The sequence below is a fragment of the Oncorhynchus mykiss genome, chromosome 18, assembly GCF_057628025.1.
Source record: "Oncorhynchus mykiss isolate SJ-2025 chromosome 18, ASM5762802v1, whole genome shotgun sequence".
Classification (NCBI taxonomy): Eukaryota; Metazoa; Chordata; class Actinopteri; order Salmoniformes; family Salmonidae; genus Oncorhynchus; species Oncorhynchus mykiss.
In genome coordinates, this window is record NC_143039.1 from 68,873,615 (window position 1) to 68,896,302 (window position 22,688).

Consider the following 22,688-nt stretch of genomic DNA (forward strand, 5'->3'; position numbering starts at 1 on the left):
ATAGGTCTGCCAGTAGCACCATCTATAAAGTGTCTCTAGTTGGTCCTGTCTGCCAGTAGCACCATCCTGTCACTCTATAAAGTGTCTCTAGTTGGTCCTGTCTGCCAGTAGCACCATCCTGTCACTCTATAAAGTGTCTCTAGTTGGTCCTGTCTGCCAGTAGCACTATCTATAAAGTGTCTCTAGTTGGTCCTGTCTGCCAGTAGCACCATCTATAAAGTGTCTCTAGTTGGTCCTGTCTGCCAGTAGCACCATCCTGTCACTCTATAAAGTGTCTCTAGTTGGTCCTGTCTGCCAGGAGCACCATCCTGTCACTCTATAAAGTGTCTCTAGTTGGTCCTGTCTGTCAGTAGCACCATCCTGTCACCCTATAAAGTGTCTCTAGTTGGTCCTGTCTGCCAGTAGCACCATCCTGTCACTCTATAAAGTGTCTCTAGTTGGTCCTGTCTGCCAGTAGCACCATCCTGTCACTCTATAAAGTGTCTATAATTGGTCCTGTCTGCCAGTAGCACCATCCTGTCACTCTATAACGTGTCTCTAGTTGGTCCTGTCTGCCAGTAGCACCATCTATAAAGTGTCTCTAGTTGGTCCTGTCTGCCAGTAACACCATCCTGTCACTCTATAAAGTGTCTCTAGTTGGTCCTGTCTGCCAATAGCACCATCTATAAAGTGTCTCTAGTTGGTCCTGTCTGCCAGTAACACCATCCTGTCACTCTATAAAGTGTCTCTAGTTGGTCCTGTGCCAGTAACACCATCCTGATAAAGAGTAAGAGTAGCCTTTGTAGTTGTTCCTAACGCCACTCTTGAAGTACAATGGAGTTGAATAGAAAAGGTTTCTTTCTGATCAAAATCAATACATTTCAGTAGGCAACCCTCATCTGTCCTTGCAGTTTTTTTTCACCATCACTATTTCACTATATTTCAACAAATGGGTAAAACTTTGTTTTAAGGGTCCATAATAAACCATTTATAAGGCATTTAAGCCATTTACAAACCATTTGTTCAACATTTATTAATCATTACTCCCAAAGTTTAAAACTATTTTAACCTCTTAAACATTATGTTCACATCTTAAACACAATTTTAACATCTTAAACATTATGTCAACATCTTAAACATTATGTCAACATCTTAAACATTATGTCAACATCTTAAACATTATGTCAACATCTTAAACATGATGTCAACATCTTAAACATTATGTCAACATCTTAAAAACTATTTCAACATCTTAAACATTATGTCAACATCTTAAACATTATGTCAACATCTTAAACATTATGTCAACATCTTAAACATTATGTCAACATCTTAAACATGATGTCAACATCTTAAACATTATGTCAACATCTTAAAAACTATTTCAACATCTTAAACATTATGTCAACATCTTAAACATTATGTCAACATCTTAAACATTATGTCAACATCTTAAACATTATGTCAACATCTTAAACATTATGTCAACATCTTAAACATTATGTCAACATCTTAAACATTATGTCAACATCTTAAACATTATGTCAACATCTTAAACATTATGTCAACATCTTAAACATTATGTTCACATCTTAAAAAATATTTCAACATCTTAAACATTATGTCAACATCTTAAACATTATGTCAACATCTTAAACATTATGTCAACATCTTAAACATTATGTTCACATCTTAAACATTATGTCAACATCTTAAACATTATGTTCACATCTTAAACATTATGTCAACATCTTAAACATTATGTTCACATCTTAAACATTATGTCAACATCTTAAACATTATGTCAACATCTTAAACATTATGTCAACATCTTAAACATTATGTCAACATCTTAAACATTATGTTAACATCTTAAAAAATATTTCAACATCTTAAACATTATGTCAACATCTTAAACATTATGTCAACATCTTAAACATTATGTTCACATCTTAAACATTATGTCAACATCTTAAACATTATGTCAACATCTTAAAAAATATTTCAACATCTTAAACATTATGTCAACATCTTAAACATTGTCAACATCTTAAACATTATGTTCACATCTTAAACATTATGTCAACATCTTAAACATTATGTCAACATCTTAAACATTATGTTAACATCTTAAACATTATGTCAACATCTTAAACATTATGTCAACATCTTAAACATTATGTCAACATCTTAAACATTATGTCAACATCTTAAACATTATGTCAACATCTTAAACATTATGTCAACATCTTAAACATTATGTCAACATCTTAAACATTATGTTAACATCTTAAACATTATGTCAACATCTTAAACATCATGTCAACATCTTAAACATTATGTCAACATCTTAAACATTATGTTCACATCTTAAACATTATGTCAACATCTTAAACATTATGTCAACATCTTAAACATTATGTCAACATCTTAAACATTATGTTAACATCTTAAAAAATATTTCAACATCTTAAACATTATGTCAACATCTTAAACATTATGTCAACATCTTAAACATTATGTCAACATCTTAAACATTATGTTCACATCTTAAACATTATGTTCACCTCTTAAACATTATGTCAACATCTTAAACATTATGTTAACATCTTAAAAAATATTTCAACATCTTAAACATTATGTCAACATCTTAAACATTATGTCAACATCTTAAACATTATGTTAACATCTTAAAAAATATTTCAACATCTTAAACATTATGTCAACATCTTAAACATTATGTCAACATCTTAAACATTATGTCAACATCTTAAACATTATGTCAACATCTTAGAAACTATTTCAACATCTTAAACATGATGTTAACCCCATAAAGTACATTTTGTCTGTGCAGTTGGATAAGGAACTGGAAGAGGTGACCATGCAGCTGCAGGACACCCCAGAGAAGACCCCGTACATCAAGCAGAACCACTACGGAGACGTCAACAACATCCTCAGCATACGCAACTTCACCGACGGCAAAGGTGACTGACCACTGCTACTTTTGTTCACACTTCTACAACATAACCTCCCACATATTCCTCACTCATTAGAACAGACAGACTCACCTCTGTCAGTATGGACTGCTGCTGCTCACTGTCTGCACATGATTCTCTCTGAAGAGTTGTATTCATCTGTCCGAGGTAAAACAGCTGTGCTCACCTCATAGATAGGGAACGGCATGACAACTATTTTTATTTTGTATTTTTTTATTTAACCTTTATTGAACTAGGCAAGTCAGTTAAGGGCAAATTCTTATTTACAATGACGGCCTATCAAAAGGCAAAAAGTCCTCCTGCGGGGATGGGGACTGGGATTAAAAATAAAAATTATATAAAATATAGGACAAAACACACATCACGACAAGAGAGACAACACAACATAAAGAGAGACCTAAGACAACAACATAGCATGGCAGCAACACAGCATGGTAGCAACACAACATGACAACAACGTGGTAGCAACACAACATGGCAGCAGCACAACATGGCAGCAGCACAACATGGCAGCAACATGGCAGCAACACAACATGGCAGCAGCACAAAACAGGGTACAAACATTATTGGGCACAGACAACAGCACAAAGGGCAAGAAGGATAGAGACAACAATACATCATGCAAAGTAGCCACAACTATCAGTAAGAGTGTCCAAGATTGAATCTTTGAATGAAGAGATTGAGATAAAACTGTCCAGTTTGAGTGTTTGTTGTAGCTCGTTCCAGTCGCTAGCTGCAGCGAACTGAAAATACGACCGAACCAGGGATGTGTGTGCTTTGGGGACCTTTAACAGAATGTGACTGGCAGAACGGGTGTTGTATGTGGAGGATGAGGGCTGCAGGAGGTATCTCAGATAGGCCTAAGAGGGTTTTATAAATAAGCATCAACCAGTGGGTCTTGTGACGGGTATACAGAGATGACCAGTTTACAGAGGAGTATAGAGTGCAGTGATGTGTCCTATAAGGAGCATTGATGGCAATTCTGATGGCCGAATGGTAAAGACCATCTAGCTGCTCGAGAGCACCCTTACCTGCCGATCTATAATTTACGTCTCCGTTATCTAGCATGGGTAGTATGTTCATCTGAATCAGGGTTAGTTTGACATCTGGGGTGAAAGAGGGTTGATCACGATAGTGGAAACCAAGTCTAGATTTAACTTTAGCCTGCAGCTTTGATATGTGCTGAGAGAAGGACAGTGTACCATCTAGCCATACTCCCAAGTACCATCTCAAGCTCTAATTCCTCAGAGGTAGTAATCCCATCTGTGGAGAAAGGGGCATTCTACTTAACAAAGGTTAAGGGCAGAGAAAGCTGGTTGGACACTAAGAAAGCTTTTTGTAGAGCGTTTAACACAAAATCTGGGGAGGGGCCAGCTGAGTATAAGACTATCATCTGCATATAAATGGATGAGAGCTTCCTACTGCCTGAGCTATGTTGTTGATGTAAATTAAGTAGAGAGTGGGGCCTAGGATCGAGCCTTGGGGTACACCTTTGGTGACAGGCAGTGGCTGAGACAGCAGATGTTCTGACTTTATACACTGCACTCTTTGAGAGAGGTAGTTAGCAAACCAGGCCAAAGACTACACCATAGTACCTCTCTCGTAGTTCAGGACTACAGTACCCTGAACCTAAGTTTGTCGATTGCTCAATGATAAGCTTCTGTTCAGCATTTAGACTGACAGACAGACATATAGAGAAATATAAATGGGTCATTATATTCACAATGAGGATTCAGCCACATTGTAGAGAACATCACCACGTCCATATCTCTACCGCAGCCATCAGTATTCATGAGACTGGCTGGACTAAATGCATTTGGGCTGTAAATGAGGGGCTGTTATAAGAGTACAACAGATTACAATCACAACCAAGTACAAAGGACACTCTCCATAGTGCATGAATATTCATTAGCACATGGTTTGGACTTGAAGGTAGAGCGGTGGGGTTGATATTAGGAATTGCCTCAGTTGTCAGGCCAGTTAAAATATGTAGTCCTCAACTACTACAGTTGTTAGCAGTCAGTTGACAAGTTTGAGAGTTTCATAACACAATTGAGGAACCTGATATGGGGGCCGTAAAGGATCTGGAGAGTAGTTACAGAGTTCAGAAGACATTCATATTACTGTGAGGTTATCTCTCAGGGCAGTAAATTGCTCTTTTGACACCACCCCACAACATTGTTTTCAGAGGTGGGTTTATATATTATTAATTTCCAAATAGGATTATACCGTGAATTGCTCACATTAATAAATAATTTACAGCCGCAGTCCAATCCATATGAATCCACTATGCTATGTTTAGACATGCGCTCCTGTATCCTCCTCTTCAGATGCACATTTCGGATACATAATGCCACAGTGTGATCGTCCAATCAGGTCAATGTTATGCTAAGAGGTGAAGATCTGGGTCAACTAGAGAGGAATAACTGGACACAAAAGGGGCTCATTTTGGGGCTCTCCAGGTGGCGTTTGAAACACTGATAAGGCTGTTTACTTTGATAACAACTGTGTTCACACTCACCGTCTGTCTCCCACGGTGACGAGAGGCCAACACCAGAATCCTGTCAGGCTGTTTCCCCCCTGGACTAACATATTTTCCACAACAAGAAGCGCTCTCTCTCTCTCTCTCTCTCTCTCTCTCTCTCTCTCTCTCTCTCTCTCTCTTTTCCCTCTCCCTCTCTCTCTCTCTCTCTCTCTCTCTCTCCCTCTCCCTCTCCCTCTCTACTCTCTCTCTCTCTCTCTCTCTCTATCTCTCTCTCTCTCTCTCTCTCTCTCTCATTGTGCTACCAGCAGAGCTCCATTTAGCATGTGTTGAAAACACAGAACAGAAGTGTTGTCTTTGTTTGCTGCTGCCTTTAAAGTAATGCCCGACAGATACTGTATCAGTGATGTAATGTCCGACAGATACTGTATCAGTGATGTAATGCCCGACAGATACTGTATCAGTGATGTAATGCCCGACAGTTACTGTATCAGTGATGTAATGCCCGACAGATACTGTATCAGTGATGTAATGCCCGACAGATACTGTATCAGTGATGTAATGCCCGACAGATACTGTATCAGTGATGTAATGCCCGACAGATACTGAATCAGTGATGTAATGCCCGACAGATACTGTATCAGTGATGTAATGCCCGACAGATACTGTATCAGTGATGTAATGCCCGACAGATACTGTATCAGTGATGTAATGCCCGACAGATACTGTATCAGTGATGTAATGCCCGACAGATACTGTATCAGTGATGTAATGCCCGACAGATACTGTATCAGTGATGTAATGCCTGACAGATACTGTATCAGTGATGTAATGCCCGACAGATACTGTATCAGTGATTAATGCCCGACAGATACTGATTCAGTGATGTAATGCCCGACAGATACTGTATCAGTGATGTAATGCCCAACAGATACTGTATCAGTGATGTAATGCCCGACAGATACTGTATCAGTGATGTAATGCCCGACAGATACTGTATCAGTGATGTAATGCCCGACAGATACTGTATCAGTGATGTAATGCCCGACAGATACTGTATCAGTGATGTAATGCCCGACAGATACTGTATCAGTGATGTAATGTCCGACAGATACTGTATCAGTGATGTAATGCCTGACAGTGACGCTGTTACATGCAAATGAAGATCCTAGAATCTTCACAGTCAATATTTTCATACTTAGCATTTGCTTTGAGAGAATGCTTGACATGCTTGGCATTGTAATACTATCTATTATTATTAGTATGACTGATGGTGGTACATTCTTCAGTGTCCTTAGCTTCTCAGGTGTTGTGATCTGAACCAGGCATAGGGGACATACCAATGGCACACTATTCCCTATATAGTGCACTACTTTTGCTCAGAGCTCTATTGGAATCCTATCGGGTCCTGGTCAAAAGTAGTGAACTACACTGAGTGTACAAAACATCCTAATATTGAGGTGCAGCTCCCCCGTTTCTGCTCTCAGAACAGCCTCAATTGGTCAGGACATGGACGCTGCAAGGCGGCGAAAGCGTTCCACAGGGATGCTGGCCCAATGCTTCCTACAGTTGTGTCAAGTTGGCTGGAAGTCCTTTGGGTGGTGGACCATTCTTGATACACAGGGGAAACCGCAGCGCTGCTGGGTTTCACACAAACCGGTGCGCCTGGCACCTACTATCATACCTTAAATATTTTGTCTTGCCCATTCACCTTCTGAATGGCACACGTAAAACAATCCATGTCTCAATTGTCTCAAGACTTTAAAATCTTTCTTTAACCTGTCTCCTCCCTTCCATATACACTGATTTAAGTGGATTTAACAAGTGACATCAATAAGGGATCATAGCTTTCACCTGGATTCACCTGGTCACCTGGTCTGTCATGGAAAGTACAGGTGTTCCTACTGTGTTATAGAGAATAGGGAGTCATTTTGTGGCATGGTGTGACAGCCTGTATGGGGATTGATCCTGTTTGCTGTGTCATCTCTCCGTGTCTCTGCAGAGGGGGAGAAATCGATAGTGAAGAATCATCTTGAGCAGAAGCCTCAGGCCCAGTGGGGCTCCATGGATCCTTCCAGAATAAACAGAGGTCCTCTGGAGGATATCAACTCACCTGAACAGTGAGTTCTCCTCAAAAGTACCCCTCCTCCCTCCTCCTTTTTCATCCCCCTTTTTTCCTCCTACTGTTGTCTTTTTTTGCAGACTAGACATCAGATGTATTGCCTCCACCACCAGCACTGCATGGCGGTTGCTCTGGCAACCAGCTCTGTAAAAGATGGACCAATATAACATCCCAATCATCTACACACACTCTCTCCCCCTCCCACACACTCTCTCCCCCTCCCACACACTCTCTCCCCATCCCACACACTCTCTCCCCTTCCCACACACTCTCTCCCCCTCCCACACACTCTCTCCCCCTCCCACACACTCTCTCCCCCTCCCACACACTCTCTCCCCTTCCCACACACTCTCTCCCCCTCCCACACACTCTCTCCCCCTCCCACACACTCTCTCCCCTTCCCACACACTCTCTCCCCTCCCACACACTCTCTCCCCTTCCCACGCACTCTCTCCCCCTCCCACGCACTCTCTCCCCCTCCCACACACTCTCTCCCCCTCCCACGCACTCTCATCCCCTCCCACGCACTTTCTCCCCCTCCCACGCACTCTCTCCCCTCCCACACACTCTCTCCCCCTCCCACACACTCTCTCCCCTTCCCACACACTCTCTCCCCCTCCCACACACTCTCTCCCACACACTCTCTCCCCCTCCCACACACTCTCTCCCCTTCCCACACACTCTCTCCCCCCTCCCACACACTCTCTCCCCCTCCCACACACTCTCTCCCCCTCCCACACACTCTCTCCCCCTCCCACACACTCTCTCCCCCTCCCACACACTCTCTCCCCTTCCCACACACTCTCTCCCCCTCCCACACACTCTCTCCCCCTCCCACACACTCTCTCCCCTTCCCACACACTCTCTCCCCTCCCACACACTCTCTCCCCTTCCCACGCACTCTCTCCCCCTCCCACGCACTCTCTCCCCCTCCCACGCACTCTCTCTCCCTCCCACGCACTCTCATCCCCTCCCACGCACTCTCTCCCCCTCCCACGCACTCTCTCCCCCTCCCACACACTCTCTCCCCCTCCCACACACTCTCTCCCCTTCCCACACACTCTCTACCCCTCCCACACACTCTCTCCCCCTCCCACACACTCTCTCCCCGTCCCACACACTCTCTCCCCCTCCCACACACTCTCTCCCCCTCCCACACACTCTCTCCCCCTCCCCCCCACACACACACACACACACACATATAACCGGCAGAGCACAGCTGACTGCATGTTGTCCCAACTCTTAAAACGTGGCGGTCCAGAACACTCATAACACACTCAACTGACAAATAAAGAGCTACCTTCACTTATTATTCATGAGCAGGCTGGGGCATGTCGACTTCATCAGAGAGGGAAAAAAGGAGTTTAAAGCATCATTGAGAGCCTCCTCTTCTCCCTCCTCCTCCCCTCACAGCGACCACTCTCCCCTCCTCTCCTCACAGTGACCGCTCTCCCCTCCTCCCCTCACAGTGACCGCTCTCCCCTCCTCCCCTCACAGTGACCGCTCTCCCCTCCTCCCCTCACAGTGACCGCTCTCCCCTCCTCCCCTCACAGTGACTGCTCTCCCCTCCTCCCCTCACAGTGACTGCTCTCCCCTCCTCCCCTCACATTGCCGCCTCCTCTTCTCCCTCGTCCTCCAAGCTCTCCTCCTCCTCCTACGTTCATCTAACTGGGATTGGATAGAGAGAACACGTGAGTGAGTGAGTGAGTGAGTGAGTGAGTGAGTGAGTGAGTGAGTGAGTGGTGACATGAGAGGAACAGAGAGGGGAACCATGATAGAGAAGACACGGAAGAGAGAGAGCAGAAAACGGATAGAGAGAGGGAGACAGAAATGACATGATAGAGAGAGGGCATGAGAAGGAGGGAGAGGAACCAAGAGGGAGGATCCATGAGAGAGTCACAGAGCTTATGTAACCAGTGATTTACAGCTACGGTTGGAAGCAGCAGTAGCAGCAGGGGTTGAAAATAGACTGGGGAGACAGAAGAAGTGGAAGAACACTGAGTTATTCCCACACCACATGAATGTTTGATCACATGGTGGGAGGGAGGTGATTCCCAAACCTTCCATAACAAAGCCATCACCTACAGCGAGATAAACCTGGAGAAAACTCCCCTAAGCAAGCTGGTCCTGGGGCTCTGTTCACAAACACAAACACACCCCACAGACAGCAACACAATTAGACCCAACCAAATCATTAGAAAATAAATAAAAATATTCACACATTGGAAAGAAATAACAAAAAAACTGTGCAAACTAAAATGCTATTTGGCCCTAAACAGAGAGAGTACACAGTGGCAGAATACCTGACCACTGTGACTGACCCACAATTAAGGAAAGCTTTGACTATGTACAGACTCAGTGAGCATGGCCTTGCTATTGGGAGAGGCTGCTGTAGGCAGACCTGGCTCTCAAGAGAAGATAGGCAATGTGCACACTGCCCACAAAATGAGTTGGAACTGAGCTGCACTTCCTAACCTCCTGCCAAATATATGCCCATATTAGAGACACATATTTCCCTCAGATTACAAAGACCCACAAAGAATTTGAAAACAAATCCCATATCTACTGGGGGAAATTCCACAGTGTACCATCACAGCAGCAAGATTTGTAACTAGTTGCCACAAGAAAAGGGCAACCAGTGAAGAACAAACACCATTGTAAATACAACCCATATTTATGTTGTTTTATTTTCCCTTTTGTACTCTATTTGCACATTGTTACAACATTGTATATAGACATAATATGATATTTGAAATGTCTGCATTCTTTTGGAACTTCTGTGAGTGTAATGTTTAATGATAATTTTATATTGTTTATTTCATTTTTGTTTATTATCTATTCTACTTACTTTGGCAATGTAAACATATGTTTCCCACGGCAATAAAGTGTTATTTCATCAAAAAACATGTACAGCAACCTGTGAGACAATTCACTGGTCTCATTTGAAAGTTGGCAGAATTGAAAGACTTTGAGCTAGTGAATGAGAAGGACATGTTTGTTCTATATTTACATAACTGCCATTTGGTTAGGTAATCGGCTTGAAAAGCAATGGCTCTAGCAGAGAGGTGCGGTGTGAGCTGTCACACCAGGCAGAAGCATGACATTTTATTTTTGTCAGAAGATCTCCAAAGCACGGAGTGGATTATGGGTTAGTGGAGAGGAGTAGAGAGGAGGGACCAGGGAGGCTCTGGTGTGTTACTGTGGGGGGTGGAGGGGGGGGGGACTCTGGTGTGTTACTGTGGGGGGTGGAGGAGGAGGGGGGAGAGGACCAGGGAGGCTCTGGTGTGTTACTGTGGGGGGTGGAGGAGGAGGGGGGGACCGGGGGGGGCTCTGGTGTGTTACTGTGGGGGTGGAGGAGGAGGGGGGGACCGGGGGGGCTCTGGTGTGTTACTGTGGGGGTGGAGGAGGAGGGGGAGGGGACCGGAGAAGCTCTTTGACTGTGTGCGGTAATGCCAGTGAGAAGTGAGATGTCACTGACTGCGTTGTGACCCTGTTACAGTATTGTAACTACAGTGTACAGTCATTCAGCCCTCTTTGCATCAGTTATCAGAAGTGCTGGTGTACAAAAAGCCCATTTGAATTATTGAGAGTGAAACAGCACATACAGAAGCTGGCTGGATGTAAATAGTCCTGTATGTACAGTGTGTTCGCAATGTAGCACCACATCAATTTAGAAAGATTGTACAGGGTTTAGCACTTTGACAGCACACATGGGACATCAACTTGTAATTATTCAGGTGAATATAATGATCTTTAATGATACTTAACATGCTATACCTCTCTGTCCACAGCATACAGCGCAGGCTGTCGTTGCAGCTCCCCATCCTGCACCATGCCTACCTACCCTCCATAGGGGGGGTGGACGCCAGCTGTACCAGCCCCAACGCCAGCCCCGGCTCCAGCCCGCGGCACAGACACATGCCCCCGTCCTACCGGGTCATGGTCTCAGGCCTGTGAGCATCAGTCTCCCCTGGCGCTTCCAAGAAAGGACATCTGTGTTTTAAAAACAACAAGCAGACCCTAGCTTAGGCTGTCAGCAACATTGGAATAATATGTGTGTTGGACCAGGGAGGGGGAAGTTGGTTCCACTCATCATGCCTCGGTCTCTAGAACCCCTCTCTAGAACCATGGGTCGGGAAGGGAAGGGGGGAGGGCACAGGAGGACCTTACAAATGACACACGATCCAGAGCAACAACCTCCTTTGGTCTCACCCCACCACCCCAACAGCAGAGGACCTGACCAGACCTGGGGTGGATCTGCTTCGGAGGGTTTTTATGTTGTTGTTTTTATTTTGTCATACACTGGACTATGTGTGAGCCTGTCAAAACGTGAGCATTTCAGCTACGTCAATGCCTGGGAGGCGTTACTATAGGAACAAAGGAGTTCCAGACCGGACTGACATAGGATTCATCAAAATTCACCATTGTGAACAAGCATGTAAATAGCATACTTTCTGACTTTGACGTACCGTTAGCTTTGAGTATGCTGTGAATGAACATATGGGGGGGGGGGGGGGGGGGGGTCTGTATAGGGGTAGGAGGTCCTGAAAAACTAATGAAACCGTAAAAACTGGCCTACTACAAAGCAAAATGTAAGACAAATTGGTTTGTGTAATATTACTGCATCATTGTAGTGTGTTAATTGTGTTAAATGGATTGGCTCATGGCAAGAAGTAAGATTACTCTAATTTCTGTGACTAGCAAAATGTGGAAAGACACCAGGGGCCAATTCTTTTAACTTGGAGTAATACGCACACAGCTTATTTTCCACTTTGCTACATTTGAACCATTCATTTTTCTTAAAGATTATGCTATCTCTTTGCATAGGCCGTTAATGTGTTTCAACTTCCCTAGTTTAATTGACCTCCAAACAACAATGAAATACTACAGTACAGTAGAATGCCTTTAGAAGGCAACAGAACCAAACAGGACAGATTTCCAGGAAACAATGACAATAGTAATGACTCTCCGTGTTCACTATGTGTTGACACACACACAAACACATCAAGACACACACCTATAGGGAAACAGGAGTGCACACCGTATCCTAGTGATGTGTCCAGACGAGGCCTCGCCAAACAGGCTCCCATTACCACTGTAAATGGTCCAGAAACTGTGATGTCGCTCCATTATCTGGCTGTAGTGAGGCTAAAGAAGCATCTTTCTAATGAATATACGTTTCATAAGTCAATGAAATAGGTGCATGGTCAGACAGCATCAAAAGTGGTGAGAAACTGAGATCAAAGACTTGGACAGAGGTTCTGTTGACAAGACATACATTCAGATCGTGATGAGGATGTGGGTTTGCCATTTCGGTTTCATCAGTAGTTTTGAAACCGTGAAATTAAGTCCCTCTAAGCTGTTTCAGTTAGTTTATCTACATTTCAATGACCAAAATGGCAAGTGGAAGATATGTGAGCCATATGTGAACCCTATCCAGATGTGGTTTGAGCAGAAATGGCGCCGATGGAGACCACAGAACTGACCACAACAATTGAACCACAGACTGGGAGAAGCACCTCTAAATCACCTGGCACTTAGCAACAGTGAAACATACATCAGAGTTGCTATAGAAATGTATTTCTGTGCAGTTGGCCCAAAGGTAATTTCTTGGACTAAAATAGGGCCGTAGACATAGCTAGCTATCGTAATTTTATTTGTACAATTGTTGTCACAAGAACAAGAAAAACACAAAGTGGACGAAATCCACCAAAAAGCTCCGTATCATCATCAGAAGTCTAGATTTGTTTCAGCATATATTTCACCATTGGTGTCTTGGTTCCAGTTTTAGTTTTTAAAAGGCGTTTGTTGAGCTCTGTGCTTGTAGTCATATCCTGTACCCTGCAGGAGCCACAGTATACACCAGGCCCAGTAGGTAGTGGTGGTAATGGTATGGGCCAGGCTAAATTAACTCAACAAGAATCTGTAACGCATCTGTAAATTGTATAACCTGTCATGACTTCTTAACCATTCAATGCTCCAACACCTGGAACATACAGGGTGAGACAGATCACTTGGGGACAACTCATTACAGAGAGTGGGCTGCTCTGTGAGCTGGGCTTGGCGTCTGAACGCTGATGATGTCTGTCAGCCAAGGAGGAAGCCTATTGGAGGACAAGGAATGGTTGGGAAGGAGCAGGTTGGAGACAGTACTGCTATTGGACACATCCAGGTGTGAATTCCTGTCTGAGCTCCTCCCCCTAGCCTGGAGTCAATGGGGCTGTCCAGAGCCGCAACACAGCAGCACAGACCTCCATGAAGCGAAAATACTTCTTTCTCATCCCTCTTTGCCCACCAGAGAAACACACAGTCACTTCTGAGTGAGTGAGACACTGCGGTCGGTTGTTCCTTCAGAAAAAGAAAAAAAACACATTTTATATATTACATTATATGTGACTGTGTAAAATTTGCTGATACCTTGATGGTGTTGATGTATGTATGAAATATTTGGTATTTGGCTTTCTCAAGATGGCATGAAATAAAATGTATAATTCACATAGGAGTTCCCTGTTTTTACGACTGTCGTGACAAATCCACTCTGTTTCTTCTGTCACGGCAGTTTCATTTCTACATCCTGTCTTTAAGAGGACATCATCAAGCAGTCAATGTCAAAGCCAAGATTCTCAGTGAGAAACCCCCCCCCCCCCCCCCCCACACACAATATAATGTAAACTACATGCAGCATTACACATGCTGCAAGATGCTGAGGGCAATAAGTGTACAACACGTAATAGCTTTGGCTAGCTGTATCAGAATTAACCAATAGAACAGTCAATAACACATCAAAAATGTTCTTTTCTCAGCATTCATGGAATCTGACAGTCACTATTTATTGTTCTTACAAAATGCCAAATGCTGTTTATCAGGTACTGTTACTTTTATTTGCAATGTGCCCTAATTTTCTATTATTAATTAAAACTTGTTCTCAACGTCTGCAACAATAGTTCTTCAAATGCAATGTTAGTAGTTAAAGGGCTCATAATAACTGGAAATAAACTGCTTTTTCATGCTAACGTTCTGTATTAGCCAGGGCTACTCTGTTATTCGGTTTCTATCAGTTTAAAGGTCAAAAACACGTGTGTGTATGTATGTACAGTGCCTTGCGAAAGTATTCGGCCCCCTTGAACTTTGCAACCTTTTGCCACATTTCAGGCTTCAAACATAAAGATATAAAACTGTATTTTTTTGTGAAGAATCAACAACAAGTGGGACACAATCATGAAGTGGAACGACATTTATTGGATATTTCAAACTTTTTTAACAAATCAAAAACTGAAAAATTGTGCGTGCAAAATTATTCAGCCCCCTTAAGTTAATACTTTGTAGTGCCACCTTTTGCTGCGATTACAGCTGTAAGTCGCTTGGGGTATGTCTCTATCAGTTTTGCACATCGAGAGACTGACATTTTTTCCCATTCCTCCTTGCAAAACAGCTCGAGCTCAGTGAGGTTGGATGGAGAGCATTTGTGAACAGCAGTTTTCAGTTCTTTCCACAGATTCTCGATTGGATTCAGGTCTGGACTTTGACTTGGCCATTCTAACACCTGGATATGTTTATTTTTGAACCATTCCATTGTAGATTTTGCTTTTTGTTTTGGATCATTGTCTTGTTGGAAGACAAATCTCCGTCCCAGTCTCAGGTCTTTTGCAGACTCCATCAGGTTTTCTTCCAGAATGGTCCTGTATTTGGCTCCATCCATCTTCCCATCAATTTTAACCATCTTCCCTGTCCCTGCTGAAGAAAAGCAGGCCCAAACCATGATGCTGCCACCACCATGTTTGACAGTGGGGATGGTGTGTTCAGCTGTGATGCTTTTACGCCAAACATAACGTTTTGCATTGTTGCCAAAAAGTTCAATTTTGGTTTCATCTGACCAGAGCACCTTCTTCCACATGTTTGGTGTGTCTCCCAGGTGGCTTGTGGCAAACTTTAAACAACACTTTTTATGGATATCTTTAAGAAATGGCTTTCTTCTTGCCACTCTTCCATAAAGGCCAGATTTGTGCAATATACGACTGATTGTTGTCCTGTGGACAGAGTCTCCCACCTCAGCTGTAGATCTCTGCAGTTCATCCAGAGTGATCATGGGCCTCTTGGCTGCATCTCGGTACAGTCTTCTCCTTGTATGAGCTGAAAGTTTAGAGGGACGGCCAGGTCTTGGTAGATTTGCAGTGGTCTGATACTCCTTCCATTTCAATATTATCGCTTGCACAGTGCTCCTTGGGATGTTTAAAGCTTGGGAAATCTTTTTGTATCCAAATCCGGCTTTAAACTTCTTCACAACAGTATCTCGGACCTGCCTGGTGTGTTCCTTGTTCTTCATGATGCTCTCTGCGCTTTTAACGGACCTCTGAGACTATCACAGTGCAGGTGCATTTATACAGAGACTTAATTACACACAGGTGGATTGTATTTATCATCATTAGTCATTTAGGTCAACATTGGATCATTCAGAGATCCTCACTGAACTTCTGGAGAGAGTTTGCTGCACTGAAAGTAAAGGGGCTGAATAATTTTGCACGCCCAATTTTTCAGTTTTTGATTTGTTAAAAAAGTTTGAAATATCCAATAAATGTTGTTCCACTTCATGATTGTGTCCCACTTGTTGTTCATTCTTCACAAAAGAATACAGTTTTATATCTTTATGTTTGAAGCCTGAAATGTGGCAAAAGGTCGCAAAGTTCAAGGGGGCCGAATACTTTCGCAAGGCACTGTATATATATATTTGTATATATCATCATCAGGGTTTCTGGAATATCTATTGCAAAATATAATATGAGAAATATACAGTACCAGTCAAAAGTTTGGACACACCTACTCATTCAAGGGTGTATTTATTTTTATTATTTTCTACATTGTAGAATAATAGTGAAGACATCAAAACTATTAAATAACACATATGGAATCATGTTTTTAAATTTCTTTAAATGTATTTTATGTAGTAAGCAAAAAAAGTGTTCAACAAATAAACAAATAAAATAAAAATATATTTTTTATTTGAGATTCTTCAAAGTAGCCACCCTTTGCCTTGACAGCTTTGCACACTCTTGGCATTCTCTCAACCAGCTTCATGAGGTAGTCATCTGGAATGCATTTAAATTAACAGGTGTGCCTTGTTAAAAGTTCATTTGTGGAATTTCTTTCATTCGTATTGCGTTGAAGCCAATCAGTTGTGTTGTGACAAGGTAAGGGGGGTATACAGAAGATGGCCCTATTTGGTAAAATACAAAGTCCATATTATGGCAAGAACAGCTCAAATAAGCAAAGAGAAACGACAGTCCATCATTACTTTAAGACATGAAGGTTAGTCAATCTGGAAAATTTCAAGAACTTTGAACGTTTCTTCAAGTGCTGTCGTAAAAACCATCAAGAGCTATGATGAAACTGGTTCTCATGAGGACCGCCACGGGAAAGGAAGACTCAGAGTTACCTCTGTTGCAGAGGATAAGTTCATTAGTTATCAGCCTCAGAAATTGCAGCCCAAACAAATGCTTCACAGAGTTCAAGTAACAGACACATCTCAACATCAACTGTTCAGAGGAGACTGCGTGAACCAAGCTTTCATGGTTGAATTTCTGCAAAGAAACCCCGACTAAAGGACACCAATAATAATAAGAGACTTGCTTGGGCCAAGAAACACAAGCAATGGACATTAGACCGGTGGAAATCTATCCTTTATTTTGATGAGTCCAAATTTGTGATTTTTGGTTCCAACGGCCATGTCTTTGTGAGACGCAGAGTAGGTGAACGGATGATCTCCGCATGTGTGGTTCCCACCGTGAAGCATGGAGGGGGAGGTGTGATGGTGCTTTGCTGGTAACACTGTCTGTGATATTTAGAATTCAAGGCACACTTAACAAGCATGGCTACCACAGCATTCTGCGCGATATGCCATCCCATCTGGTTTGCGCTTAGTGGGCTTATCATTTGTTTTTCAACAGGACAATGACCCAACACACCTCCAGGTTGTGTAAGGGCTATTTGACCAAGAAAGAGAGTGATGGAGTGCTGCATCAGATGACCTGGCCTCCACAATTTTCAACCTCAGCCCAATGATGGTTTGGGATGAGTTGGAACGCAGAGTGAAGGAAAAACAGCCAACAAGTGCTCAGCATATGTGGGAACTCCTTCAAGACTGTTGGAGAGAATGCCAAAAGTGTGCAAAGCTGTCATCAAGGCAAAGGGTGTCTACTTTGAAGAAACTCAAATCTATTTTGATTTAACAAACACATTTTTGGTTACTACATTATTCCATATGTGTTATTTCATAGTTTTGACATCTTTACTATTATTCTACAATGTAGAAAATAGTCAAAACAAAGAAAAACCCTTGAATGCGTAGGTGTGTCCAAACATTTGACTGGTACTGGATATAAACATCATTCTGTTAATGTTTTTGTCAATTTAACATGTGGTATTCCATACACACATTGTAGAATTTAAGTTCAATTTAATAACCTTATGTTAAAAGCAAATTATAACATGTATGAGAAGGGCAATAACTTGTTTTATTATTCCAGAAACATAGAGAAATATATATACCAATCTTTATGTTCTAAACCTAGATTTTTCACAAGAAACCTTGATGTTCACAATGGCCACAATGATACTTGGAACTCATTGGAAACGTTTTTTTTTTATTTACAGTATCTGTAACTATGGTATGTACAGTTGAGATAGATATGAAAACGTGTATGAAATAAGTATCACACTGGAATACAATAACATTTTGGAACCATCGGTTGTTATGGCGCGTTTTGAACATAATTCTTCTTTAAAATGTCTGAATGTTATTGGACAGACTTTACTTTTCACATCATCGTCAAATAAAATGAGACTGAAAATAACTCTATAAAAGCTTTGTTTGGATCAATTCAAAAAGCCTAATAGGGTAAAGACCTCCAGATTGTTTCAGTCTGCCCGTATTCAGAAGCCTATTTATGTACTGTTGTCTACCCTTAGGCTAGTGCTCTTGACATAGAGCTTTTAAAGAAATAGTAAGTCAAGTAAAGCACAGCTCATGTTTTTGTTATTGTGATCTCAGTTACGTTCATTATAACGGCAATTAACAACTGTTTTATACACAAGGCAAGGTTGTCGAAGGCCTCGATTCAATGTTAAGCTGTGTTGGGCGACATCCGCATAGCAGATGCTTTACAGGTGTAACTGCGGTATGAACTGTAAAATCGGTGAGCGGCTGCTCTTCCGTGTCATCAGTCACGCCCTTACTATCCCTACCATGTTAGAAGTTCATAACGCCGATAGAAAGTGTAGACTCTATTGATGATAGAAATAATGACATGTTTTCATGTTCATTTGGAGCGGAGGAATGTATAGCCTAATTGAGGTGTAGATAACGGAACATTACGCATTTTAGTTTTTGAACTTCTAACACAGCTGCGTGGGCTTTGTCTGAATGTCGGGTGTGGTTTCGTTGCGTCCAATGGCAGTGTCCGCGATAAGGTGACGCAGGCAGCGGCTTGTGGATTTGACAGCTCCAACACAGTTCCACCTCCAAAACAACCGCTATAGGGATGTCAGCTCGCACAGATCTGATATAATCTAGCCCTGATCATTCATGAGCTGCTTTGCTTTATCACCTCAGAACCATTCTAGAAGGAGTACAAATGAATGCATTACCACAAAGAATGGAGTGCAATTATTTGCTGTCGAAAGGCATTGTGGGGGAAATGGCAGTCATCATGATTCTACAGTAGTCTGGACCTTTGATGTATTTCTACTTGCGCAAACAGGGCATTTCAAATGATTATGTTTCTCATACGTACATAAAATCGCAGAAAAAAATGTTGATTTCCTTTTCTTGCAGTATTTTTTTTCAGATGCATGGGATTATCAGATTTTTCAATAAAACAATTGCAAAAAATCTGTTGCTTAATAAATTGCTACAGTGATTACATTTTTATTTCCATCACTGATCATCATAAAGAAGAAAAATAAATTGAAGAAAAAATAAAAAACCTAAAATTGCTCGAAAGTGTAAGGCCGAAAGCATACTATACTATAGCCAACTATGATGTACGGGGTAAAATGGAATCAGGCATAAACAGACCGGGTCGCAGCACATGAGCTCAGCTGTCTACAATCCATACACATTACAGAGAGAGAGAGCCAGGAAGGCCAATACATTAGGAATGAAAAGATCCATGTGCAGAGGTTGATAAATAATACAACTGTCAAGGCACAATGGCAAACAGGATGTGGAATGTGTGTGGAGTCCTGTGAGTGAGTGTGTGAGAGACAGAGACACACACACACAGAGAGAGGGAGAGAGAGAGAGAGAGGCCTTTCCATCGTGCTGTCAAATATTGACCATGGAAGTGCTAGACAGAGGGCTCAGAGGCCCAGAACAATCCTCTATGAGAGGTAGGACTGAGGCTACAGCAAGACAACCTCAAGGCCTACTGTACTGTACACCTATGGACCTCTGTACACTTCAAGCCAATATGCTATTATGTAGTAATCCGTTTTCTGTTCAGAGGCTCTGCGTTTACACAGCCAGCTCAATTCTGATCTTGTTTTCACTATTGTTTTTTTGACCAATCAGATCAGCTCTGAAACATATCTGACGTGATTGGTCAATCATTGAGAAAAAAAAATCTGAATTGGGCTACCTGTGTAAACACAGCCAAAGTGATCCACTGATTCAAAGGATACTGTATACATAATGCAAATCGACTGTGGGAAAGGGTTTCTGAGCCCAGCTGGCATTGCCCAGTTCTACCACTACTACTGGTATTGTGGAAGATATACCATTTAGGTTACTGAATATGACTGGTGTAGGGGGGAAGGGGGTGTTACTGTGCTCTGGAGAAATGTGTTTAACCTGAACAGCCTCTGTAAAGGTCACGCTGTGTAAAGGGAAGATTGAGGGGTAATTAAGTTGACCTGAGTGAGAATACAATGATAGCAGGCATGTAGGCCTTCACATGGTTTTTCAGGTATGGTTGTCCCAATCTGGAAAACAATTGTGGTTAACCAATATGCTGCTGTGTGCTAGTCAAGGTACTACCTCCAATAGGAGGTAGAGTGTTGTGAAATGATAGTAAAAAAAAGTGTAGTGTTACTTCCACATCTTTCCATCATGAATCAGTTGTGGCAATATGATTAAAATAATTAGAGTAATTTGTATGGGATATGGCGGTGTTAAAAATCTTTATTTTTTATATATATATATTTAACCTTTATTTAAACTAGGAAAGTCAGTTAAGAACAAATTCTTACTTACAATGCCGGCCAACCCTGGCCGTCGCTGGGCAAATTGGGCGCCGACCTTTGGGACTCCCAATCACGGCTGGATGTGATGCAGCCTGGATTCGAACCAGGGACTACAGTGACGCCTCTTGCACTGAGATGCAGTACCTTAGAACGCTGCGCTACCGGTCAAAGTTTTAGAACACCTACTCATTCAAGGGTTTTTCTTTATTTTTACTATTTTCTGCATTGTAGAATAATTGTGAAGACGTCAAAACTATGAAATAACACATATGGAATCATGTAGTAACCAAAAACGTGTTAAACAACATATTTTATATTTGAGATTCTTAAAATAGCCACCCTTTGCCTTGACAGCTTTGCATTCTCTCAACCAGCTTCACCTGGAATGCTTTTCCAACAGTCTTAAAGGAGTTCCCACATACGCTCGACACATGTTGGCTGCTTTTCCTTCACTCCGCGATCCGACTCATCCCAAACCATCTCAATTTGGTTAAGGTCAGGGATTGTGGAGGCCAGGTCATCTGATGCAGCACTCCATCACTCTCCTTCTTGGTCAAATAGCCCTTATACAGCCTGGAGGTGTGTTAGGTCTTTGCCCTGAAAAACAAATGATAGTCCCACTAAGCACGAACCAGAAGGGATGGTGTATCGCCGTAGAATGCTGTGGTAGCCATGCTGGTTAAGTGTGCCTTGAATTCTAAATAAATCAGACAGTGTCACAAGCAAAGCTCCCCCACATCTCCACGCTTTACAGTGGGAAATACAGTGGGGCAAAAAAGTATTTAGTCAGCCACCAATTGTGCAAGTTCTCCCGCTTAAAAAGATGAGAGAGGCATGTAATTTTCATCATAAGTACACCTCAACTATGACAGACAATATGAGAAAAAAATCCAGAAAATAACATTGTAGGATTTTTTATGAATTTATTTGCAAATTATGGTGGAAAATAAGTATTTGGTCAATAACAAAAGCTTATCTCAATACTTTGTTATATACACTTTGTTGGCAATGACAGAGGTCAAACGTTTTCTGTAAGTCTTCACAAGGTTTTAACACACTGTTGCTGGCATTTTGGCCCATTCCTTCATGCAGATCTCCTCCAGAGCAGTGATGTTTTGGGGCTGTTGCTGGGCAACACGGACTTTCAACTCCCTCCAAAGATTTTCTATGGTGTTGAGATCTGGAGACTGGCTAGGCCACTCCAGGACCTTGAAATGCTTCTTACGAAGCCACTCCTTCGTTGCCCGGGCGGTGTGTTTGGGATCATTGTCATGCTGAAAGACCCAGCCACGTTTCATCTTCAATGCCCTTGCTGATGGTAGGCTTTGTTACTTTGGTCCCAGCTCTCTGCAGGTCATTCACTAGGTCCTCCCGTGTGGTTCTGGGATTTTTGCTCACCGTTCTTGTGATCATTTTGACCCCACGGGGTGAGATCTTGCGTGGAGCCCCAGATCGAGGGAGATTATCAGTGGTCTTGTATGTCTTCCATTTCCTAATAATTGCTCCCACAGTTGATTTCTTCAAACCAAGCTGCTTACCTATTACAGATTCAGTCTTCCCAGCCTGGTGCAGGTCTACAATTTCGTTTCTGGTGTCCTTTGACAGCTCTTTGGTCTTGCCCATAGTGGAGTTTGGAGTGTGACTGTTTGAGGTTGTGGACAGGTGTCTTTTATACTGATAATAAGTTCAAACAAGTGCCATTAATACAGGTAATGAGTGGAGGACAGAGGAGCCTCTTAAAGAAGACGTTACAGGTCTGTGAGAGCCAGAAATCTTGCTTGTTTGTAGGTGACCATATACTTATTTTCCACCATAATTTGCAAAGAAATTCATAAAAAATCCTACAATGTGATTTTCTGGATTTTTTTTCTTC

General features: G+C 42.3%; 1 protein-coding gene across 1 annotated transcript in view; it reads left to right on the forward strand.

The window, feature by feature from the left end:
* The window catches only part of LOC110496654 (gamma-aminobutyric acid type B receptor subunit 2), a 445,152-nt gene extending 430,563 nt beyond the window's left edge, over positions 1 to 14,589 (forward strand). Inside the window, exons 17-19 of the mRNA XM_036953439.2 lie at positions 2,834 to 2,963; positions 7,460 to 7,577; positions 11,371 to 14,589. Of these exons, the coding sequence (XP_036809334.2) occupies positions 2,834 to 2,963; positions 7,460 to 7,577; positions 11,371 to 11,536 (414 nt within the window). The 3' untranslated portion in view covers positions 11,537 to 14,589. The remainder of the gene's footprint in view (positions 1 to 2,833; positions 2,964 to 7,459; positions 7,578 to 11,370) is intronic.
* The last annotated feature ends 8,099 nt before the right edge of the window (positions 14,590 to 22,688 follow it).